Source organism: Gekko japonicus, unplaced genomic scaffold, assembly GCF_001447785.1.
Source record: "Gekko japonicus isolate JY-2015 unplaced genomic scaffold, Gekko_japonicus_V1.1 scaffold15, whole genome shotgun sequence".
Taxonomy (NCBI): Eukaryota; Metazoa; Chordata; class Lepidosauria; order Squamata; family Gekkonidae; genus Gekko; species Gekko japonicus.
In genome coordinates this window covers 553,499-579,591 of record NW_015165830.1, presented here as the reverse complement: position 1 = coordinate 579,591, position 26,093 = coordinate 553,499, and the positions used below count along the sequence as shown (strand labels likewise).

Sequence of the window (26,093 nt, the reverse complement as noted above, 5' to 3'; positions counted from 1 at the left end):
CGCTACAGAGGCTTTTTTAAAAAAGACTTGCCTATGTGCGCATGAGTGAGCATGCGCACTACGCACACACGTGGTGTTTGGAATTTTTTTTGCCGTTTGCTCCGTGGCTGAGGTGCCACAATAATGTGGAGGCATTACCACAGGATGTCTCCGAGGGTAACCCACAGCAGGGTGTGCTGTGTGGCTGATATATCTCACTACACTTTAACCTGGTTCAATTAGAGGTGGCACCATATCGCGCCAAGCCGCCAGTGTGATCACAGCCAATCACTGCCAGTGGAAGGTGTAACGTAGAGATGCGGGAAACCAAATAAGTTGCCAGCTGTGAAATACCAGCTCATTTTAAGAAATAGTTTAGTCAAATAATCCAAATGGCTGCATGTTCTAATGGAAGTGCCCCAATTCCCTTCTTTTTTTAAAAAAAACTTGAGTGGTGGGGGAGTGGTGGTTAATGAGGTAACTATAATTATTTTCAAGAAAATAGCATAAGAAGAATCCCCCTTACCCTTTAGTCTCATCCAGGAGGTGTCCCAACGGATCCATCTTGTGCAGACCTCTGCTTCCCACTGCAGAACTAGGATGCCCAGGGGCAACTGGCATGGCATTAGGGGGGCCCAGCGGTGGTGCAGAAGAAAATATAAAATGGGCTGAGGTAGGGACAGGGATACTGGGAACAGACTGAGGAGCTGTGAATGTGGAAGCTAGAGGTGCGGATGTTCCACAGACAGCAAGAAGAAGAGGGTTCACTGCAGAATTGCAGGCAATAGAAGCTGGCTTTGGATTCAAGAAGTCCAAGTCTATGGGTTCATTCTGCAACAGAAGGAGGAGGCAAATCATAGTAATCCCTACAATTCATTGAGAAATATTTCCCTTCCACTACAGTGATCTATGATGGCATTCTATGAGGTTGGGGATATTCTACAAGGATGTGGGAACTGGGAGGCAGAAGTGCAAAATCACACTTCACAAAAGATACTAGCCTGCTCCATGCTGGCCTTGCCATCTCAGCTCTTAAGAGAAGGGGTTATGGGAATAAGGTTAATCTTGACTGGGTAGGAACAGCCAACTGGTCCTTACTGCTTGCATCCCTCATGGGAGCAGAGAGGCCAAAGCAACCTCAGTCCTGTGCAAGACTCACACAGGCCACCAGTTCCTAAACCCAAAGACCTTCCCTAATTGTATCATTCTGAGTGACAGTTTATTCCCAACAGCATAAAGCTAAATACCTGGAACATGTTCCACTGATTGCTCTCAGCTGATTCCTTTGCTGCGGTGGGAGCAGGGTCATTCAGGCCTGAATGCAAGAGGCAATATTAAGGCATGGGGATAAAAACACACATGCAAAAACATTTTGGAAGGTGAAAACACACCACTGAGCTGGAGAAGTTCCCGTAACAGTCCACCTGGTGTACTGGCTAGAATGTCTGATGGAGAGAGCAGGGAGATCTGAATACAAATCCACACTCAGCTGGAAGAACCCTAAGCAAGTCATTCTCTCTAAGCCTGTTAACTATGGCACTGGTGAGGCTGAAGGGCAGGCAATGAATGTTTGAAATCAGTAAAGCCACATATACAGTACAACCCTACCCAGCCTATATTCCCTTCTAAGCCCATTGACTTCAATAGACTTGAAGAGTACAGCTCTTCTTGGGATTGCCCATTCGTCAAACTGATGTTAAGTGATACATTTTTATTATTGTTCTCAATAGTAATTTACTTTTTTCTTCCTAAACCCAGATGATAAGCAACATTATGATAATGGGTACGTGCCAGTCCTGGGTTTTGTACAACAGTTAAATTTTTCAAGTCAGGTTTAACATTTTAGGTTGAGGTCATACTTTGGGTCTCTTTGTTGCATCTTTGAGGGGGGGGGGAAATCCAGGGCTCCATCTCCGCTTCACACCCACACACTCTAGAGTAGCGGTGGCCAAACCGCGGCTCATGAGCCACATGCGGCTCTTTCATGCATATCGCGCGGCTTGCGGAAATACGTTGGCTGAGCTCCTTTTTGCATCACAATTAAACTGTGGCCCTCAAAAACAGCTGGGAATTGGATGGGTGCGTGGTCGGCATCTCAGGAGGGCCATAGCGAGGCCAGCTGGAAAACGGCGCAAATGCCTACCCAACGAGCCTCAGGAAGGGGAGTAATGGAGGCTGAGGAGGAGAGAAGGAGCTGACTGCTGAAGCTGAAGGCAGAACTACTCCAAGGGAGAGGAGAAGGGTGAAGAAACCCCCTCTTTAAGTATCTGTAGACATTTTGTGAAGGAAGATGGCGTCATCAAATTGTAAAAAACAAAAGTATGAAGATGAAAACAGAAATCTTAAGCCAGAGTGGGAGAAAGATTTTGCATTCACTGTTAAAGGAACACAATGTGTCAGTCATTACAAAGCCAAGTGACTTGAAACACCACTCCGAAACAAATCACAAAAATTTTCATCTAATTATCCACCTAAATCGGAATTACGGAAAAACACGTTAACTGTGGTAAAACCATCACTAAATAGGCAGCAGGTATAGTTCAGTAAGGAAGCCAGTACAATGACTAAAGCTAGTTTTGTTATATTATGGAATACTGCTCATGCTAAATGCCCATAATCTGATGGCAAACTTATTAGGAAGAATATTGCTGAAGTTGTTGCAGTTTTACGTCCAAATAACACAAAACCTCAGTGACTAATACCACAAACAGCAGCTTCATGTCATGCTACAGAAAGGCCTATCTCCCAGATCAATGCTGATGTTGCAGGCAAAATGCAAAATGATTTAAAGGATTCCCTTGCATTCAGCTTTGCTCTTGACGAATCTACAGACGTACAAGACAACCCACAGCTGGTGGTATTTGCTCGTTATGTTTCTTCTGATGTAACTGTGAAAGAAGAGATGTTGGACTTAGTGGCACTGAAAGAAACAACTCGCGGTGTTGACTTTAAAAATGTGCTTGGACAGAGCCTCAACAAGTGTTGAAATTCCACTGAATAAACTCATTGATGTTGCAACAGATGGAACACCTGCAATGGTGGGGGGAAATGCAGGACTAATTGCACTTATGAGAAGTGATCCTAGCCTTCAGGTATGAAGATGTTATGAAATCTGTTCTAGAAATTGTCAATTTTGTATGCTTAAATGGAAAGACCCACCAACAGTTCAAAATGTTTACTGAAGAACTCGATGTCTCTTTCTACTGCGATGTGAGGTGGCTGTCAGCTAGCAACGTCTTAAGTAGGTCTGTGGATCTGTTGGAGCCTATTCTTACTTTTCTTGAGGAAAAGATTCTATCCTCAACTGGAAAATGATGAATGAATGCAAGATCTAATGTTCCTTACTGATATAATGAACCACCTACAGATTCTTAACTTGGCACTCTGGGGGAAGGATAAAATTGTTTCTGATTTTACTCAGACAATGTTCAGCTTTCAGAATAAATTAAGAGTTTTTCAAAAAGACATATTGTCCAGAACTTTCATTTTCTTTGCCAATCTCAAAAGGAGAGTCAATATAGTCCTTAATATTGAAATAAAAGACCACAAACAGGAAGAATACAAAGATAAATTACAAGGACTACTTGATAATTTCCTAGATGGGTTTAAGGACTTGAAGAATCTGAAACCTTGCTTTGTCTTTCTTGTAAATCCATTAATGGTTGATGTAATCAAAGATGGTTGTCCCATTCCCAAACCCCTGGTTACAGAATCATCTGCTGTGGAAGTGGAACTACTGGAATCACAGGAAGACCTGGGTCTGAAGATGATCCATAAATCCCAGTCTACAACTGAGTTCTGGAGGCAAGTTCCAGAAATAAAATATCCTGAAGAAAACCAGTGTGCGACTCATCTCAATTTTCAGCACAACATACTGCTGTGAATCACTGTATTATGTGAGGAAGTTTGTGAAGTCGAAGCATTGTGCAGTCCTTACAAATCAACATCCTATGGAACTAATTCATACAGCCCTGACAACGTATCGGCCAGATTTTCAATGACTCACAGCCAAGATGGAGACTCACAAGATTTCTACTAGCAGTAAATACCCAGTAAGTATCTCTAATTTAATTGGTTTACATGTTTTGTCCATGTTTTGAGCAGGTATTTACTTAGACAAATAAATATCATTAGCAATATCTGTTTTTACCCCTTTTGTTTTTATTTTTGGCAGTCTCATTTAATGTTAATGAAATGCAAATTTGCATATTTTCCAATAAAACCATGTAATATTTGTTCATGTCTCGTGGCTCTCAAACATCTGATGTTTATTCTATGTGGCCCTTACACTAAGCAAGTTTGGCCACCCCTGCTCTAGAGGCTGAGCAAATACAGGAGAAGGCAGTACTTACTTCTGGCCACAGCAAGTGCAAAACTAATCAGGCATGCAGGCAATTAGATCATTGCTACACTCAGATTGATAGGTTCCCTTAGAATGGAGGAGTCAGGAAATGGTCAGCAAAATAATTAGCTTGGAATGTCAGCTGCCTCCCTGCACACCTGGTAAATCCACAGAGATAGTCTGTACCCAACATTCCTACACAGACTAGTTCATACCATTCTCTTTGCAGTCATTATACAATATAAAGAGAGTAAGCAAATTGCTGCATTCTAGAGTTACTGCTCTCATATTAAGGATTTGTTGTTGTTAGACCCAGCAAGTTGAAACAAGCAAACATTACCACATACTAAAGCAAAAGATAAATAAAAAAACAAGGTTACCAGCTAATCAGATACACTCGCAGACATAGCAATCATGTCTTGCAAGAAGGCACACAGCTCCCCATAGACTTCAATTCCCTTGTATTTGGTAGTACATCCAGAACAGGCAAAGCTACTTGGCAGTCTTCCACAGCAAGCACATCTGTCTTACCTAAGCAGAGAAGTTCCTCATCCAGTAAAGAGAAGGAATTGCCTGTGCTGACCAGTTGAGGAGCAGTGGCTTCAGCCTGGCTGGATGAACGACTCCGAGAGTGACCGGCCATCTGAGGAGGAGGTGGAAGGATGGGGATTTCTGATGAGGCTGGTGCTGGAGTTAGTGTCGGTGCTGGTGCCAGTGTCATTGGAGGCATTGGTGGGGGTGGCGGCGGTGTACTAGAGATGTCCAGTTCTGCCAGGTCAATGAGCGTGTTGATGTTACTGGCAGAATCACTTCCTGCAGTGATCAGAAGGGGACAGGTACAATAGCAAGTATGTATAACAGTTTCCTCCTCCTGCGAGAAACTGAATTTACTTTTATCCAAATTTCTTGATAGGTACCTTTGGTGCAGCGTACAATGACACCCAATACCACTTTTAGGAAACCAATGCACTATGGCAGGAGATACTCAGATTTTGCCAAGACCTCTAAATAAATAAACCGAGTCCCCAAACAACAATACAAGCGTCCCTCCCAATGCTCCCTCTAAGCTGTGGAGTCCTATGAGCAAAAATTCTACTTTGTGAGCTACTGGCATTAAAATTGTGAGCAAGCGATGTGGCTGCTGCATAAATTAGTTTGCTTTGGAGTCATCCTTCCTGAGCTAAGGCAAAAATGTGTGAGCTGGAGGCTAAAAAACTGTGAGCTAGCTCACTCCAACTCAGCTTAGAGGGAACACTGATCCCATGGATTCACGAAGATGTGCATACTCAGACACACAGTATCCCAGTTGGTGGCATTCACTCTTGTCTTCAGGTCTACTCCAGGTGATGAAGAGTTATTTTGGTTTTAATTCACCAGAACTTAAAAGGAAGATTTTGTGATGGGCCAGAACCCCATTCATCCTTTTCAATATTCTGTATGTTCTGAAAAGCATAACTACATCTGATGTAACCATTCAGTCCCTATACACACTTTGGAAGCTTTTATCTCATATAGTTCAGCAAAAGCTTCTGTTGGAAGGCTATGCAGAAACAGACACATTTCCAGCCTTGTCTGTTTGTTGCACCTTTCTCCCCAAGACGTTAAAGAAAAGTATCTTAACCCCTGCTGACCGATGACAGTATGTTATCCTCCACCTTTGCTAAGCCTGACCCAGAGAGTATACTCTCTCACAGTGTCCCCATCCATTTTTTTGTCCATTAAAAGCCCTGTGACTGGAGCAGGCACCCAGAACTTAGTAAAGATGATGAGGCAGGATGGAGGACCAAGTAAAGTATTGTGAAGTATTACTGGTTTCACCTGCATTTATCTTTAAGATTAGGGCAGCTTCAGATGTTACATATTTATGGATACATGGGAACATTTTATGCATACCCATACAACTCTAAGGGAAAATAAGTTTCTGGCTGAATGAATTATACCAGTACATGTCCTAGGGAGCTGGGATTGGTTGTACTGCTCTGCCACATGCATGCATGGTGCAAAACATACTTTGTAATTATAGCAGTTTGTAAACCAGCCCTACAGAAAAACATGAACTCAACTGTTCATCACACTTACCAACAGCCCATTGAAAATGGGCCATTATACAACAGAGGGAAGGGCTAGATAAATGTTGTCAAGCTTGTTCAGGTAGCACTACCCAAGAAAATCCGAGCACCATCCTGGAGGCCCTAGTAACCAGTGAAGAGCCTCCGAGATGGTACCAGTATGCCAGAGTGGCCACTTCTGTATAATGACACTGCTTTGTCCAAGATGGTATCATCCAATAGAAACTGATCACTGTAAATGCCAGTGTTACCTTGAAAACTTTCCCACAGCTACCAGGGAAGTATTAGTGAGGAAGAAACTATACAAGGTACAGATGTTTGGCACACATACCCCCAATGTGCCTTACCCTGCCTCACACAAGATCAGCTCTGTGTCACCTTCCCTTTCTCAACCAGCATATCGTACCAGCAGAGACCAGCATTCCTTGCCCACAGTTTATTTATTTATTTATTTTATTCAATTTATACCCCGCCCTCCCCGCTACGCGGGCTCAGGGCGGCTTACAAGGGCATACGCCAATATAAAACATAAGTAAAATCATTTAAAATCATCACAGTACAGATAACATTATAAACAGTTAATTAATAAGTGCTCTGGATGTTTAATCCTAGAAAGGTAGGGTGATCTAGAAGCAATTCTGGGGCTGCCAAAAAGGGGCAGGGAAGCAAACCAGGGAGAATTGGTGCTTTTGGAAATGCTTAATCTTGTGAAGTCATTTTAGTACAAAGAGATGTAAACCATGCATTGCAATTATATAACAGTCTGGAAACAGGCCTTTTAACAAAAAGGAACTCAGTCCCTGAGGAATGTGACTCACTATCTGTTGTAAGCAACACAGAAGAATCTACTTCACCATTGATGACTTGGCCCTCAATAATTCTTTTGTAGGAATTTATCACCCGTGATAAATTGTCACTGGCCTGCAGTATATCTCCTATAAAAGAGAGAGAGACAGAGACAGAGACTGCATGACAGATATAAATCATTGCACCCTCAGCAATGTTTTGTAACTAGCCATATAATCAACTCATTCAATTTATTCCTAAGACAAAAAAGAAGTACTAAGCCCCTGTATGTCTCTCAGTTATATATTCTTCCAGCTTTCATACCATTCATTTCTGCTTGCACAGGTCAGCAGAGTATGCAGAAATGAGACACAAAGATTTGGTGGTATTCAAAGAAACATCACTGACTATTCAATAAAGGCCCCCCCCCACCCCATTTGACTAGATGTTAATCACCAATTGCATAAAATCACTGGGGGGGTTTGCATACACACAGTATTACTGCTTACCCTATGGTCCCAGTCAGGTCTTTTACCTCCAGTATCTTAGCGACTGACAATTTATATTAAGGTCATAACGTGTTCATTCTGCCCTGCCTGGTAGAAGCCAATTCAGAGATGGCTTGAATGAACACTAAAATACAGAGAGGGGTAAGCAGCAAGTGGCTAGTAGGGACATAGTCTTTACCAACTCTCTCCTTTGAGTCTTGAAGCCTGAAACGTGGTTAATACTTTGGAAAACATTTGGCTAAAAGAGGACAGAGGCCCATGTGCCATTTTACAACATTTCACCCTGTGAATTAAATGGATTGAGAGCACATCTGGAAGTAGAATAGAAGTATGCAAATACAGTTTATTTACAACCTAAATTACAACCAGGAGAACCAACCCTCCATGCCTGCAAGGTTTCTGTTTTACCCAAACTGCTGTCATTATCCTCCGTCTCGCTGGCCAGCTTGAATAATGTCCGCCTCTTCGTTTCACATCTGTCAAACAGCTCCTGGAAATAATGGTGAGAGATAGGAGCCAATGTTGCCAGAGGCACTGCCTTTACTCTTGGGTAGCCCCAAAGCAGGGGCACCCCACTTTCTAACTTGAACCAAAGTCCCCAAAAGTCAAGCACTCTCAGCTTGAACCACAGAGTCAGGCTACAAGTACTCTGCAAAAAGGGATTTCATATTCAGGTGACAATAACGGCAACCTCAGGGCAAACTTCCAGTCTTCCCCCTCCACCCAGCAGAGATATGCTCATGGAATGACAATGAGTTCCACCAGGTGAAGTTATCTACATTTCTAAAGTCTATTCAGAGGCCACCTGGCAAATAGTCCTCTTCTCTCCAGTACCTCACCCAGCCCTTTTGTGTCGTCCTGTGTCTATGTGTAAATTCTTTGTCTTTCCTGCTCTGTCCTTCAGGATACCGGGATAAACCAATCAATCATTCAAATGTGTAGCAATCCTTCCTGATGCTAAACAGGGACTCATCTCCCACCTTTTGTCTATACTTGGGAACCTTTTCAACTGCCTTGGCCAGGGCCATTAGTGGTCAGATAATCCAAGTAGCCACTCAGCACCTAGCTAATCCAATCAGGATACTGTCAAATCTCAGCATAGCCTGACCTTGCCTCTCTGGAATTTCATTGGTTACATCCAGGCCTTGCCCATCCTGATGCCACACACCCCTGGGACTCATCATTGGCCCAGGTAATCTATTGTTCTCACCTGAGACCAGCCCCCAGGGCCGCCCATTGGTTTGCATTGTCTTCCAATGGCTATATCCCAGCGAACACATGGCCTTTAGACCGTGTGCTTCTGCCGTGATGCCAACTGGCAGTCCACCCCTAAACTGTCTGAGTTTAGGCCACAATCCTTTCTTCATGGACCTCTGCACGTCTGGACAGGTCTGGACAGGTCACTCTCTATAAGCTATCAATCACCTCTGCTTCCTTAGTTCTGTATTGTGTGTGTGAATGTTTGAATATTGTTTGTATGCTTGAAAATATTTAATAAAGAAATCATTATTTTAGCAACCCAGTTTCTGTGTCAATTCCTGGGTTCTTGGGAATTCTAACTCTTGTATACACAGGTCTGATCCTATAGTTAAGCCAACTGCATATTAATAATTATAATTCCCCATCTTTATTAAATAATAGAGCAATTTGGCTAACACCAATAAACCAAACCTATTGCCAGGTGCATCTCTGTTCTTCATTCCTATGAACCGATTCATAAAGATCCATTTTTTAATTCATATGACTACCATCTCATGTGTACTCAAAGAGACCAGAGCCGAGGGTGCAACTAGATACGATGCTAGAGGTAAAGATTGGATCTCCAGAAAACTTTAACTTTATTTGAAAGCAGCCACTGTAGGAAGAGAGGGGTTTACATCAGGACTTTTTTTTGGGGGGGGGTAGATTGGGGTCATTGGAACTTACTTTTTTTTTTTAATAACCTGCCCCATTTCCCAGACAGAACACTCCTCTCTCTAGTTGCTATTAGTTCTGGAAGGCAGAGCAGGGCATCTCTTCCCCCATTCCCTAGCCAGGTGACTGTATACATAACAGGAGACCTCAGTCAGAGATATCTTGCATCACTTCTAGTTGTGCCCTCATTTTGCATCGAAACCTGGATGTTAAATTCCTCTTCTTTAGAAGAGATCAGTTAAATAACTATGCCATGGACAAGCAGGCAATATAAAAAGCACTAAATATTTTACATTAAAAAATTTCTTACCCACCTTCATGAGCTCCTTGTCAGCCTCTGAAGAGTCCTCTTTGTTATAGTGAACCAACATCTCATTTAACAGTTTCACGTTGTTGTTCACTTCCTCCAAGATGTGCATGCGCTTTGTTACTTTCTGTATTCGTGCCTCATCCTTTATGTTTTAAAGCAAAAGAAATAAATCTTAGTCTTTTCTTGCATCATCAACCAGGGCAGGCTGGCTTGAAGAACCCAAGAAGCCAAGAGATACTGGGATGTAAAGGACAATTTACTTTGCTTTGAGAATTATTGAAAATTAAAGGACAGTAAAGGTAAAGGTAAAGGTTCCCTTGCTCGAAAACCAGTCGAATCCAACTCTAGGGTTGCGGTGCTCATCTCCGTTTCAAAGCCGAAGAGCCAGCGCTGTCCGAAGACGTTTCCGTGGTCATGTGGCCGGCATGACTAAACACCAAGGCGCATGGAACGCTGTTACCTTCCCACCAAAGTGGTACCTATTTATCTACTTGCAATTTCTTGCTTTCGAACTGCTAGGTTGGCAGGAGCTGGAACTAGAGACGGGAGCTCACTCCGTCTTGCGGCACCCGGGTCTCGAACTGCTGAACTACTGACCTTCCACAGCCTGCAGTTCAGCGTCTTAACCACTAGAGCCACCGCAGTACAGTAGAAAATAGATAAATGTATAAGACTAACAGTTGAAGATTAAGTTACCTGTGGATGTGAATAAGGAGATAAGGAGGTATGAAGAAAATGTAAGAATTGGGCAGGAGGTTGGAGCACTGTGGGAAGCCGAGAAGGGGGGGGGGAGGAGGGAAGGATATATAATTGTATAAGTTTTGATATATGTTTGAACATTCTTTTTTATTATATCCTAATAAATTGGTTTTTTTTGGGAGGGAAAGAACCCAAGAAGCCAGAGTATCCAGCGACCTGAAGTTCTAGAATTCTGGCTATAAGCATTTTATATTCTTCTATAAGAAAAGTAAAATTTTGATTTTTGGAAGACAGTACTCAGATCTGAATAGGCAGACTCAATCCTATGCAAGTCACACTGTCAAAGTCTTTATTAATACAGCCATAGACCACCACAAGTCTCAGCAAAATTCCTGACCAACACAGCGGGTAAAACAAAAATTAACTCCCACACATAAATTATCTTATAATTCAAAGGGAAGTAGTTAGATAAAATGACAGATAAATTAAAATTCTGTAATATGTATATGTAAAAACTTAAGCCATAAGTATCTGATGAATTTTACAAGCTGCCACACAAAACTTCGCAGTATATGCTGAAACAAGTGGTTTTTCATCTATGAGTAGCATTCGTGCCTACATCGAATCTGATCAACCGGGATGACTACTAAGTAAGAGAAGGATAAACTTAGAACGAACCTCTTGATACAAGGGGCAATGAAGTAGAATGTGTTCTGTAGTTTCAATCTCCCCTGAACCCCAAGGCCATAACCTGTCTACCTTTGGAAACCTTTTGTATCGCCCATCAAAAACTGCAGAAAGGAGTGCTTGACATTTAGCAAGGGAAAATGCTTTCCTGTGGCTGAAAATCTCCAACTGGGAGAGATAACCAGCTGGGGAAACAAGGTATCTAGAGTTTTCCAAAGACACACTGATTCCAATATGTGCCAGATTACAGTCTTACTCAGGGGTCTTGTTGTAGAAAAAGAGCTGCCGGAGCTCATTAGCATAACTCATTAGCATAACTTATTTGCATATGCCACTCCCCCTGACATCACCGGAAGTGACAGAAGGCCACATCCCCTGACATCACCGGAAGTGTGTCAGAAGGCCCGGCTACTTACCCTCCTGCTTCATCCTCATTCCCAAACGGAATGAGGATCGAAGCAGAGGGCGGGGTAAAGAAGGGGGCAGGGCTTCACCACGTGACCGCCCCGCCCCCTAGAGGTTCTCTTCCGGAGCTCCGTACCTGAGAGCTCCCCCCCGACTAGAGCCCTGGTCTTACTTGATCTGCATAGATCAGCCTTGAAACAATTCTGTTTGAAACCGGGATACAGCTTGATGCACTGAATGGGAAAGAGCAGCTTTGGACTGTACTCAAATGTGTGACAGAACAGGAGGAACTTGGGAACCTAGGAAGTTAGGAGAAGTGTGCGTGCAATGTCTCTTAGGACCAGTCAACACCAGGGGGCAACAGAGCTAGAAAGACAGATAGGTCAGGACTCTGTGTACCCTTCCTGTTGTCTGCTCTGATGATGTCCCTTTGTTTACCTAGATTGCTACTCTCAAGAGAACTTCCTTCCTTCTGGCTGACCCTCTTTTCTTCTTCCTCCTTTGTCTAACCACCATGAAGACAAAACGTGCTCTCTACAGTCTCTCTCCTTCCTAGCATATGCTCGATTTACTCCTGATTTGTTTGGCAGTCAGTTCACAAGCACTGAAATCAGTTTAGGCATGATTCTTCTGCTGACTCTTGGACTCTTAATTCCCCCAACAGAAGGTGCTAGAAAATTACTTTTTGGTTTATAATGAAAGCTGGGAATTCAGAAAACCTGCTAAACCTGTTGTTACTACTGAAAACTAAAGGCACAAATATGCACGTGAAAATCAGTGGATAAAGTGAAGCAGTATGGGTCTGGAACCATGTGGAAAAGCCCACAGAGAGATCGATAGAATGCAAACTCTACTCTTTCCTATATAGCATGGAGTTCCTTTACACTAAAGAACTTCTATTTACACTAAAGAAATTCTTGCATCCGCACAACTCTTGTGTATAACTCGAGGGAACTACAGGCCAGCATCCAAAGCAAGTAGCTGAAACTAAAGGGAAGAAAGAACCTCCATGCTCACAACTGACAGCTCTGTCCCAAGCAGAATTGATGTGTGCCTAAACCCATCAATTTCCATGGATTTAAAAGCACATTTGCCTCTGCTTAGGGTCAGGATGACCATGGAAGAATGAGCAGGGAAGGCCAGGATGACAGGCAAAATTGAAGCCAAAGGCCAAGAGCAAAATATAGAATTGGTAGGTAGAGGCTGCAATGCTACAAACACTTCCCAGGGAGTAAGTGCCATGGACTAAAATGGAGTTTACTTCTGACTAAACCTACTTAGGCTTTCTCCCAAGGTGAACGACAAGTTACTGGCAAGCTTGCTTTAGCTCACTATCCAGGCTCTCATTACAGCTTCAGACTCAGAGAAGAATTTGGTTTTGCTAATGACAAACGTCAGACCATTGTTTAAGGAGAGCAGAGGAATTCACAACTTCCAACAACATACAGCCCAAAGAGATTCTAAAAGGTTTCAGATGTTTTTAAAGCCCCAAGCAATCACCCACCCCCGCTTGTGCCAGTGCTCAATCTCACCTCTTTCACCATAGACTTAATAAGCTTGTTTGCCTCTTGTAAGTCATCTGGATTCTTGCTTTTTAACAGTTTTGCTAAAAGCTGTAAAAAAAAAAAAGTGGGGGGGGGAGAAACCTTCAGAAAATATTATTTCCATTTCCCCTGGTTTTCAAGAGCTTTACTTAAGGACTTAGTACTGTGGTGCTGGACAAATCTTGCAATCTAGCAAACTGAGGTAAACCTCTATGTCTGCATTTGCCTCTGGAAGTTTACCTAGTGCAACAGTTATTTCTGTGAGCTTGGTTTTTATCTGCTCTTGTTTATTTTTAATTGGGGTTTTACAAATGTGTGTGGGACACCCTGAAAGCCTTACTCTGCAGAAAGGCAAGGCAGACATTCCTTAAGTAAATAAATGAAATTTACATTTGTCTTGGAAGCAGCAAAGTCTAGATTCCTGGCAGCCTGATTATGCATTCTAATGGAATCCATGGTTCTTGCTTCTGATGACCAGAGCCACGGATTCCATTGGAATGTATTTCATGCCCTTCGGGCAATGGCATCAGTGCTATGGATGGGGCAGCTGAAAGCAGGATATCACCAACTACCCTTCAGTTAACATTGGGGACCAGTGCTTGGGTCTCTGTTGGTTTTCCCCACACATGGTAAAACGTATCCATGACATCTACAACTGGGGCTGGGTTTCACTTAGCAAAAGGGCGAGATCAGAGTAGGGAGAAGATGGACTTTGTATCCGCACCCAGTGTGTATGATTTTCCCCACAACCTGCTCTCTAAATGGCTATTTGCAGCTTGTCCATTTGACTCCTACCACACAATCAGACCACTGTTAAAAGACAGAAAAGGAATCAGGAATATTAGATGTCAAACACCTTGGAAAAGTCAAGTAAGATCAAGTAATAAGTATTATTCTTGTACTATGTTTTCTCTGTCACACACACACAAAACAATGACCAAGATGGCCTATACAATTTTGCCCTTCTCAGGTTTATCCTCGCAGCCTCTGTGAGGTATTCTAGACTGAGAGTGATTCACACAGTGAGTTTCATGGAGGAATAAACCTGGGTCTCCCCATCTGAAGTCTGAGATTTTAACTATTACACCATACTGGCAAGTGGATTGCATACTCCTACCCTTTCCTCACTTTGGTGCCATTTCAGTGAAAAGTAAAGAAGTTCAAGAAGATTAATACTTTGCTAAACTGAGTTGTGAGGCTTTTATCTGGAAGCAGCTCTGAATTTCAAAGGTGCTGCTCTCAACCTTCTCTGACGACAATGCTTTCTGCTTCAGAATGTTTAGAGGGAGCAAAGAAGAAACGGAAAGGAGAACCACTGTTCCTTGACACTGCAAAAGTCTTTAGTAAAACTTATACAATTGTTATGCTACAACACCAAAGGAAACGAAGGAATACTTGGAACTGTTTTTCTTCACTGTAGTAGACTACGAGCTTGAGCAACTAAAGGGAGGCAGGAAAGTGGCAAGCATCACAAGATTATTTGGTGGCTGCTTATGAGAGGTCTCACTTCCACTTTACCTTGGATTTCTCTTCATCATCAAACACAGGATTTTTGGGGCGAGGTGGAGGAGAGGGGATGAGGGTTCTCTCCACAGGAATTACAGGGTCTGATGGAACAATGCCTGAATGAAAAAGGAGAAAATGATGTCACTCTTTTACATGCACAACACTTTTTTTTGCTCCATCCAAGTTGCCTGTGCAAAAAAATAGACAGCTACAGTATGTCAAGGCATCTAACTACTGGCTGATGGTGCTCTAGCGGGAGCTTGGCAAAGACTACAGTGTGCTACCTTTCATTAGCAATCAAGAAACATACATTGCTCTGAATCTTGATCCAGAATGGTGGGGATCTTCAACAGACAAAACTCACTATAGGAGTTGCTTGCCTTTAGATATGCTTGCCCCCAAGAACTTGAACTTTAAGACCGTTTTGTCCTTGAGTCCGTGAATTTGCCAGCATTCTATTACTCACTGGTGTTTTCTGGTATTGTCAGACCTGATTTTAACATTACAAGCATCGCCGGAGCAGCAAAGATTAATGTAACATCTAGAGTGGGGCTTGAACAGCTAGTGGGATGACAACAGTGCAGCCGGATTTATACTGTGACAATACTTAACACTCCAAAGTAAAGCTGCAAGGGTGTGTGTATCTGTCTATCAAGTCTCATTCAGTGAGCAAGTCTGTCTTAGGTAAATTGAAGTTACTAACTAACTACCTAAGCCGTTATATTACAAAATTCCATTGAACAACAAGGAAAAAGAACAAAAGGCGAGGAGGAAGTTGCTCTTGACCTTGTCTCTTCAACATGTAGTAAGCGTCTTTGATTTTTGACTCCTCTGGCAGGGCTACCGTCCAGCTGTAAAGCAGCTCAATTATTTTGGTTTTGACCTTCTCTGACACTCTGTCACCTAGGTACTGTCCAAATAAAAGAAAGAAAGAAAGGAAAAGATATGGATTTCTCTTGCTTCAGATAAAAGAGTCTACTGTGAACCATTGCAAGGATGAACTATGAGGGAAACCATGCTGTAAACCAGCGGTATCGGACTCATTTGTTACAGGGGCCAGATCTGACATAAATGTCACTTTGTCGGGCTGGGCCATGTATGCCATAAAATGTAGTGCCAGGTACCAGAGATATAAACTGTATAAAGGATGCAGGCAAACCCAATTAACAATATTATTTTTTACTCAAAATACAAACATTCTTAAAACATTAACACTCCTACAGTATTTCCTTACAGTATCTTCATGCCTGCCCTCCCACTTTCACCGCCTGTTACACATTAGTACTGGGACAGTATACAGGGACATAATGCACAGTCTCTATCATATGGCAATAAAGGTAACAACCAGTTGTTCACAGGCCGGATGAGAGCCCTGGATTGGCCGATACCGGCCCGCGGGCCATATATTTGATACCCTTGCTGTAAGCATTTTCTTTGCTGCTTTGAAGCAGCCTCTTAATAGTCCTCAGGATGTTAAAAGTGCTAATCACTAGACCAAAACCATTTTCCAACAATCTCTTCTGAGCAAGTAAGAACTTTGAGATTTAAAAATATACTTTAAAAAACTATTATATCTATCTGGAACAGACTTAGGAAGGGAAATGATAAATTAAAAAATACTCAAAATAGCAAAAACACCTTAAACCATAACAATGTAGCAAAGACATTTCTAATTTTAACGGCTAGATCAGGAACATTATTTAATGCAGGTACTGTTTTATTACTGACAGAACAGAGTGAAACTACTTGTCTCATCTAGGTTATTTATTTATTTATTTTGGCTTGTATTCTGCCCTCCCCGCAAGTGGGCTCAGAGCAGATCACAACAGCGAATCCACAATAAGAGTCAAAACATTTCACAATAAATAGTTAAAACAGTTAAAAACAAAGCTATAAACTAAGGACAGATAGCACTGCAGTTCAGTATAATCGTCTCAGAAACTGGAGCCGCTAGGCTGTAAACCAGACACTGGATATTCACCTGATGGGCCGTATAAAGATGGAGACAATAATCATAGTTTTCAAATGCTCTTTATTCAAAGAGGTACAAAAGTTTCATTATATGCTTTTATTCCACATTATCCAAACAGCATGTATAAATGAGTACGGTGAAACAAACTGACTAGGGGGTGTGCAATTTTTTTTTCTCTGTATTTTTTGGTTTGGGACTATTGGACTTGAAAAAAATTTCAGGATTCCCCCCCAAAACCCAGATTCCAATACTAGTAAAGTATTTGGATCTGGGATTTTTTTTTTTTTGAAATCTCAATTTTTTTCCAGGTCCAATAGAAGCAAGCCTAAAAACACCGGGGGGGGGGTGGGGGGGGGGGGGGCAGTGGCAAAGCCACTAAAACAGCTGAGAAGCAGTTCAGCTGGGGCTTTTTTGAGCGGTCCCTTTAACCTGGACTGGCCAAAAGAACCCACCCAGGAGTTGATCCCGTGAGAAGAACACTCCCCACAGGCTCTGCTGGGCAGCCCAGTTTTGCCAGTAATTCCTGAATATATTCAGGATTTTTCCAGGGATTTTTCTCTGGTTCTCCTGAAAAATCCCAGATACATTTGGGAAGCCGAAATGTACCTGAAAAATACTGATAAGGTGTTTTTCGGGTATATTTTTGGTTCCAGTAAACCAGAATGCATACTGCTAAAACTAACCAATATCAAGATTTGATGATCACATTTTGGGATACAAACAGTATTTCAAAATATTACACCAGTAATAGGAAACCTAACTCCTGATTCTTGACAATACCTAGACATGAAAAAATGCAGACATTTCACCTACCCATATTCTAGCTCACTAACTAATCCATTTACTATGAGAACCTTTACTATCTGCACCTCAGTTATCCCAAATGGCTTTTCAGTCTTGTTATTTATGTATTTCTAGCCAGCCCTATCTCAGAAATATGTTCCTGAACAATGTATTTTAAGGACTTGAGCATAAACATAGGTCAAATGTCATACTCACCTTCGGAGACACCACTTTAATTAATTCGTTTAAAAAACGAAACTTCCCTACTTCATTATGAAATCTGCGCCCGCAATTCTTCATACAAGCTTCCAGCACCTATAGACAAGCAAAAATCAAACTATGATCAATCCACGAATAAGGTCTGGACAAGGATCTCTACCCTACCAGATGTGAGCACAGGTTGTTCTTGAGCACCTCAACTGCAACCTGTACCATTTCAGCTTAATTTAAGGTGAACTCCCTGCAGCCCAGCCCTAATCCCAATCACTTTTCTTTATTTCCCCAAGCTTTTACCTGTGTATTTATCCCAACTTCCCTGTGCAACACCCCACCATGTTTATGTAAGAACCCTATGCAGAGCACATTACGTGAGAAGAAGAAGGCAGGTTCTTAGTGTTTCGCTGGTCCCATAGCTAGACATCATGTTTACACAGGGGCTATGCATCTAGAGTTCAACTTAAAAAGGTGTAAAAGTGCCACTAGTACCTTCCAAAGGTAACACTGGTGGAGGAGACAACAGCAGTGACACATCAGCTAACCATGGTTAGTACTGTGCAGAAGAAGACAATGGTAAACCACTACTGATTATCTCATACCCTGAAACCCCTATGATGAGACAATCCAAAACAAAAAAAGGTACAATGCTGGAAGACACAACCCCCAGGTAGGATGGCTTTCAACTAGCTGCTGGGGAAGAACAGAGGACAAGTATTCTTAGTGATGCAACTGGATTAAAACCGAAAGACTGTTCCATTGTTGATGTGAATGGGTGTAAAAGAAAAATCAAAAGCTGTTGGACACATATAATAAGAACATGGAATGTGTAAACTATGAATCAAAGTAACCTTGAAATTGTAAAACAAGAAACGGAATGTTTAAACACTACAACCCTGGGGAATGAGAGAAATAAAATGGACTGGATTAGGAGATTTTCAGTCAGAAAATTACGAAGTGTTTAACTTTAGAAATGACAAACACAGAAGAAACAGAGTCGCCCTAATAGTAAGGTAAGATATAGCACAAGAAATCAGGGGTTATAATGCAAAGTCTGGTAGAATAATATCAGACTTCATGGAAAGCCTACCAACAAGTCATCATTCAAGTACACACCCCAACTACAGATGCTGAAGAGGAAGAAAGTGAAAGCTTTTATGCAAGGGTCCAGGAAGAAATTGGCCACACACCTAAACAAGATGTGCTGATAATAATAATAGGTGACCGGATCATAAAAGTGGGGAAAAGTAGAATCAAATATGGTCAGAAAATTTGGGCAAGGAGCACAAAATGAAGCAGGAGAGGGACTCACAGAATTCTGTGAAGGCAATAATTTGTTCATTGTGAACATGTTTCAGGCAACTGAACAGATAACTGTATATGTGGACATCATTGGATGGCTGATACAGAAATCAAATAGATTACATAACTGGAAGCAGAAAATGTAGAAATTCTATTCTCTCCGCTAAAACAAGACCAGGAGCTGATTGTGGTGCAGACCATGAATTGTTAATATTGAAAATCAGAATAAAGCTGAAGAAAAACACCAAAACATTCCAAGTATCAATCAGTCTACAAAATATTCAATCTAAACAACATTCCTGAAGTGTTTAAAGACAATGTGAAGAACAGATTTGCATATGTAAACCAGAAGAACTATGGGTTGAAACCAGAGATATTATCGAGGAAGATCATATAGCAAATTTATGTTATCTATTGGAGCATACAAGGGAATTTCAGAAGAAAATCATCTTGTGTTTCATAGATTACAGCAAAAGTTTTGACTATATGGATCATGAAAAGCTATGGTTGGTTTTAAAAGAAAGAGGTGTGACACAACATCTGATTGTTTTGACATACACCCTATACTCTGGACAAGAGGTTACTGTCAAGACAGCATACAGAGGAACAGAATGGTTTCCAGTTGGCAAAGCTGTCAGACAAGGATGTATTTTATCTATCTATCTCTTCAATCTATAAGCAGAACAGATCACAAAGAAAGCTGGATTAGATTTAGAAGAAGGTGGAGTGAAAATTGGTGGAAGGAACAATAACAATTTGAGATATGCAGATGACACCACATTATCAGCAGAAAATAGCAAACTTGAAACAACTACTGAAGAAGGTTAAAGCAGGAAGTGCCAAAGCAGGATTACAGCTGCATATCAAGAAGACAAAAGTAATGACTACTGAGGAATTACATAAATTTAAGGCTGACAATGAAGATACTGAAATTGTTAAAGATTTTCTGTTCCTTGACTCCACCATCAACCAAAAGGGAGAGTGCACCCAAGAAATCAGAAGGAGATTGAGACTGGGAAGGGCAGCTGTGAAGGCACTAGAAAAGATCCTTAAGTGTAAGGATGTGTCACTGGTGACAAGGCAATTCATACTATAGTATTTCTCCAGTACTGTACATGGGTATGAAAGTTGAACAGTGAAGAAAGCTGAGAGGACAAAAGTTGATTCATTTGAAATGTGGCGTTGGAAGAGAGTTTTACAGACACATGGATCCGTCAAAAAGACAAGTGGGTTTTCAATTAAACCAAACCTGAACTCTCCCTAGAAGCTACAATGACTAAATTGAAGCTATCATACTTTGGTCACATTATGAGAAGACCAGACTCACCGGAAAATTTAGTAATGCTAGGAAAAGTACACAGCAGCAGAAAAAGAGGAAGACTCGACATGAAATGTATTTACTCAATCAAGGAAGCCATGGCCCTCAGCATGCAAGACCTAAGCAAGGCTGTCAACAATAGATCATTCATAGGATCTCCATAAGCTGGAAGTGACTTGCGAGCACTTCACACACACACTAATGTGGCTCCCCAAGCCAGCAAAGACTGGACAACAGGGAGATTACATAATGGAAAAAGAGAAGTATTACATACAGAAATGAGAATTACTGCATCCATGATTGAGATGAAAATATATCCAGCTTTCTAAGCGCTACAAGAACACATGTAGTATGAAACAGAGATACCAGTTTGGTGTAGTGGTTAAGTGCGCGGACTCTAATCTGGGAGAACCGGGTTTGATTCCCCACTCCTCCACTTGCACCTGGCTGGATGACCTTAGGTAAGCCATAGTTCTGATAAGAGCTGTTCTGGAACAAGAGCAGTGTAAGGATTTCATGTTTATTTGTGTGTGTGTCTTTAAAAGTTTGGTTTACATTGCTGAGTGAAAGTCGAGTGCAGTTGAAACAGGCAAGTGGTGTGATTGGTGAGTGACAGAGAGGGGGAGGGGTTTTGGAATGGATGCTGTGTGGATGATTTGAATGTCTATCAGGAGTGACTGTTGGAGATAGTCAGTTGATGAGAAAAACAGTTAGTCAGTTAGCAGAGAGTGCTGTGTAAAAGCAGTTGATATGAGTTTTGTCCTGAGGTCTCTGTGAGAGAAGTTTTCCTGTGTGGAATATAAAAGTAAAAGTCTCTGTGTTAAGCAGACGGTTAGGTTCTGTGTAAGAGAGGAGAGACCCATCCCTGTGTAGGACGAGTTAGTTCATTATATGAAAGAGTGTCACAAAGTTATATGCATAAATCCCTGAGAGATAACTGAAAGTGCTGTGCCATGATAGTGTGAGAGAGAAAGGAGTATATGTAAAGTGAATCTACAGTTCTTAAAGAGAGTCAAAGTTACAAAGAGTGTGATACAGTTGACAAGTACTTACAAATACCTATTTCCAAACCAGTTACAGTTTAAACAACTTCTTACTCTGTGCTTCAAATAAATCCTTTTTAGTTAAGTTTATCCCAGAAGCCTGATCCATTATTCCTCAGGAAACACATAGTTCCTTGAACGCCTAAACTCTCGATCCACCTACCCTGTGATAGGAATATTATAGTAAAAGGTTTGGAAAGCCTAATAAAATTTACTGGTGGCAGCCGGATACCCAAAGTAAAATAAAACATAAGAACACGTTTAAAGGAAAACCAGACCTCCCCAGAGAAGAGGTCGTCACAAGCAGTTTCTGTCAAGAGCTCTCTCAGCCCCACCTACCTCACAGGGTGTCTGTTGTGGGGAGGGGGAGGGAAAGGAGTTTGTAAGCTGCTCTGAGACACCTTTGGGTAGTGAAGGGCGGGGTATAAATCCAATCTCTTCTCTTCTTCCCTCACAAACCATTTAGTGTTTTAGATCCCAGGCCACTTGCATTTTATACACAGAAGAATTAAATTCTGTCTCAACAAATTCTGCACTTAGGAAAAAAATGTTTGCATAAATGTAATTAACATTCATAAGTTATCCTGATTTGGGTGTTTGCAGGCTCTGAGATATATTGACAAGTACTGGAATGACAGGTCAAGAAAAAGGAGGAGAGATATGGGGAGGGGAGAAAGGGACCAGTGAGGATGGAGGAAAGTAATGTGTTATCATGGAGGGTTAACATGAAATTGTTGAAGTCACAGGTGCTGCCCCTCCAAACATGAGAAGTCTTGTCCAAGGCCTTAAGGAGACACTGTAAGCACATTTCCAAGCTTCCCTTCACAACTATGAAGGCTAGACACTTATTTTTAACCAAAGTTCAGATTAATCTTGCACAATCTTATGCATATTTATTCAGAAGTAAATCTACTATATTCAATGTAGTTTATCCTCAAGAAAGTGTACGCAGGATTGCAGCATTAGGAAGCCAGATTCAAGTCCATACAACACAAAAATGTGCAGACGGAGAAGATATACTGGGCAATGCTATTTTCTTTTGTACGGAAGAAGAAATGGGTCATTAGTAGTATTCTGGACTTGAACCTAACTGTGCTACTGCAGACCAACATGGCTACCCTTTGAAGCTATTCTATGAGCAAAAAGGTTTCAGGGGGACTGATGGGACCAGGTGAACAATAATGGCTCATCTATTTCACCTGTGTTGCACACTCACAAAGCTATAAGGAACTAGAAGGATCTAAATGTCTGTACCCCTTAGTGAAAGACAGCCTGCATTTATACTGGGAATTTAAAATACTGAGGTAAGGGAATGTTATGATGAACAGATGAAATATACTTTGATTAATATTCTGGGAGGCCTAATCTCAAAGAAAACATTCTTTCTCTGGGAAAAAGAACCATAAATTCTTAGATTGAGAGGAAATAAGATTCCTTTAGGATACAAATAGGCAGGACAGAGTGACCATTTGCCCACCTGCCAGGAAGAAGAAAGATAATTTGAATACCCTGAGTTGGGTCTTCACAGTTTTGGGACATGCACCTTGATTTGATTGGGGAAAAGATACATGGATCCACTCCGAAATTCATGATAGTGCAAAATGAAACTTGTCGAGTTCTGGACTCAATCACTCTCACGACACTCTTGTAGCAGCAAGATTTGTTGATTTGGAGTTAGAGATTCCAAGCATAGACAGATGCTGTGTCAGAACTGGACACCGGATGCCAGGTCCAACCCTATACGAAAAGCAGGATAGCCCCCCTATGCAAATCACCCAATCAATGTTTGCAGTGAGCCCACCAAAGCTCTAGGTGTACCCTCAGGGCCGGCCCAACACCTGCAAACTAATGGTTACATTCCAAGGTCAACCGAGAAACTGAGATTGTGCACTTCCCAGAGTCCTGCATGCACTACGCAAGCTCAAGCAGACATTCACACCAGCATCCACTCCCCCCCCCCATCCTGGCAGAGAAGATAGAGATAAAAAACAGTGGAAGAAGCACGTCTAAGAAAGCAGTTAACCCCTAATGCAACAGACCAGGAGTTTGGCTGGACAGCATTCTAATGCAAGTGGGGCCCGAGCTTAACATCCCCCCCCCGCCCGGCCTCCCCTCAGCCTCCAGGTTTGTGAGGATATTTCCTATGGAAAGCACAAACGAATTGCTTGACCCATACATGGTTTTCCGGAACCCATTCATTATGGCTAGCATCAAAGTCACGCCATTTGATCAAATAGTGTAAGCTTGATTTTAGAGTCCCTCTTGATTTTAGAGTCCAAGATGTCTTCCACCACCTGGTGGAGTTTCCCATCCACCCTCAGAGGAGATGGAGCCGGAGGTTGGGGTCTCCACGTTGAGGGTCCAAGATCCTCCTTCAGCAGACTAAAATGGAAAACAGGATGAATGTGACGTAAGTTCTTGGGCAAGTCCAATTCAACAGCTACCTTGTTAATGATGTGCAGAACTTTAAAAGGCCCCACATATTTCCATCCAAGTTTTTTACCAGGTTGCAAGACCTTTAAGTTCTTAGGAAAGAAGAGAGTTTAAAAATAAATAGGGCATGGTTTCCTGTCCTGAAAAACACAAAATGCTCTACATCTTACAACAGCACTACATATAAGATTAGAATTTCGACAGCCAATCCATATGCAAAAGAACCTCCTCAGGAAAGCTCCTCTATTAGCATGTCACAGCCTGGGGAACTCCTACAAGATAATGAGTCAGCCCTACCCCACCTTCCTGAGTAGATACAAATTACCTGCCTACCATTTTTCTTCTCACCTAGACACAGAGAGTACTCCATCTTTCTGTGTTATACCTATGAGGATTATAGTCACAGCTGCTGGCGAAATGTCAGGTCCTACAATGCCAAGACCACGGCCATACAGCCTGGAAAATCTATGACAACTAATGAACTCCGGCCGTGAAAGCCTTTGACAACATATTCAAGAATCATTGTTGAGCCAACTCAGACCACCAAGTGTTCAAGTCCCCAGGTCCCACTGGGCCAGATGCCATTGTGGGGAGGGGGCCCCCCTCATAACCATGTACTATCTTAAATGGAGTGACTCTGTGGAACTGTGGACAGAGTTATTGTAGCTGTATTCCGCATACGGCAACAGATCAAGCCACTCATCCTGCTGGTGGTTAATGAAACATCTAAGAAACTGTTCCAATACTTGATTTGTAAGCTCTGATTGGCCATCCGTCTCTGGATGATAAGCACTACTGAGCCCCTGATCAATACCTAATACGTTCAGAAGTTCCTTCCAAAAAGTGGCCACAAATTGGGGGCCTCTACTGGAAATTACCTTTTTGGAGATTGAATGGAATCTCACAATGTGCTGCATAAATAGCTGTGTCAGTTTTTTAGCAGTGGGTCATTGTTTACATGGAATAAAATGGGCTTGCTTCGAGAATAAATCTACCACCACCCACACCACAGTTCTCCCTTTACTGGGTGGTAGATCAGTTATAAAATCCATAGAAATGACTGACCATGGCCTCTTGGGAGTTTCTAGAGGTTGCAACAGCCCAGGGGGTTCCCCCCCTTCTCTTCCCCATTAAGCACACTTGACATGAGGATACATACTGAGAAATGTCTGCACGCATGTGCGGCCACCAGAATTGTCTCTGTACCAAATGCAAAGACTTTAGATATCCATAATGTCCCATCAGTTTATTATCATGACTGAGTTTCAGAATTTCTCCACGCAAGGAATGTGGCATGAACAACCTGTGCTGCTGATACCAACAACCATTCTCCCCCTTGGTTAGGGAGGCATCACTTTCTATGTCCTTCTTGTCCCCCTCACTGAAGGCCACTTTGAATTTCTCCACCCACGCTCGAGGCTTGGATCTCCCCCTGCCTTGGTTTGACTCCAAGTGAGCATTGTCCACCCCCCCAACTGGAACATAGAGTCTATGATCTCCTCTCTCTGGCTTGCATGTTGGGGAAGGCGCGAGAGGGCATTTGCCATAAAGTTAGCTTTCCCAGGAATGCGTTTAAGAGTAAACTGAAAGTTGGAGAAAAACTCTGCCCATCTCAACCGCTTGGTGCTGAGCCGCCGGGGGGTGCGCAGAGCTTCTAGATTTTTGTGGTCAGTCTAGATCTCAAACGGCACCCAGGCCTCTTCTAGCCAATGTCTCTACGTTGTCAGAGCCAGCTTAATGGCTGTGGCCTCTTTGCCCCACACTACCCAATGTCGCTCAGCATTCGAAAACTTTTTTGACACACAGGCAAGGGGGTATAGTTTCCCATCCTTCCCCCGCTGCAGGATGCCCCCCCTTGCTATGTCAGAGGCATCAACTTGCACAATGAATGGCTTGCTCTCATTAGGGTGACTTAAGACAGGTTCTGAGGTAAACAGTGCCTTCAGCCTTTCGAAGGCCTTTTGACATTGTCCAAATTAATTTAATACTAAGCTTTTTACAATCCGGCCCCTTCCCTTTGGTTTTCAACAAGTCTGTAAGGGGCATGTCCTCCTGAGCAAAGTTCGGAATGAATTGGTGGTAGAAGTTGGCGAACCCTAGGAAAGCTTGTAATTGCCTCCTAGTTTGAGGTGGCTTCCATCCTAACACATCTTTAACTTTGCAAGGGTCCACCCCCAGTCCTTTTCCTGAAATTCTGTAGCCTAGAAAGTCCAGCTCTTCCTTATGAAATTCACATTTTGACAGCCTCACGAACAGCCTCATGAAGAGAGCCTTCAAGA

The 26,093-nt window shown here is 42.2% G+C and overlaps 1 protein-coding gene across 1 annotated transcript in view; it reads right to left on the bottom strand.

Moving 5' to 3' along the window:
* Positions 1–26,093, bottom strand: part of GGA3 (golgi-associated, gamma adaptin ear containing, ARF binding protein 3) — a 55,610-nt gene that overhangs the window by 6,437 nt on the left and 23,080 nt on the right. The window contains exons 4-13 of the mRNA XM_015410728.1: positions 17,722–17,820; positions 15,537–15,660; positions 14,763–14,866; positions 13,233–13,313; positions 9,914–10,051; positions 8,094–8,175; positions 7,209–7,325; positions 4,853–5,134; positions 1,227–1,294; positions 506–810 (exon numbers count right to left, since the gene is read on the bottom strand). Coding sequence (XP_015266214.1) covers positions 506–810; positions 1,227–1,294; positions 4,853–5,134; positions 7,209–7,325; positions 8,094–8,175; positions 9,914–10,051; positions 13,233–13,313; positions 14,763–14,866; positions 15,537–15,660; positions 17,722–17,820 — 1,400 coding nt within the window. The remainder of the gene's footprint in view (positions 1–505; positions 811–1,226; positions 1,295–4,852; positions 5,135–7,208; positions 7,326–8,093; positions 8,176–9,913; positions 10,052–13,232; positions 13,314–14,762; positions 14,867–15,536; positions 15,661–17,721; positions 17,821–26,093) is intronic.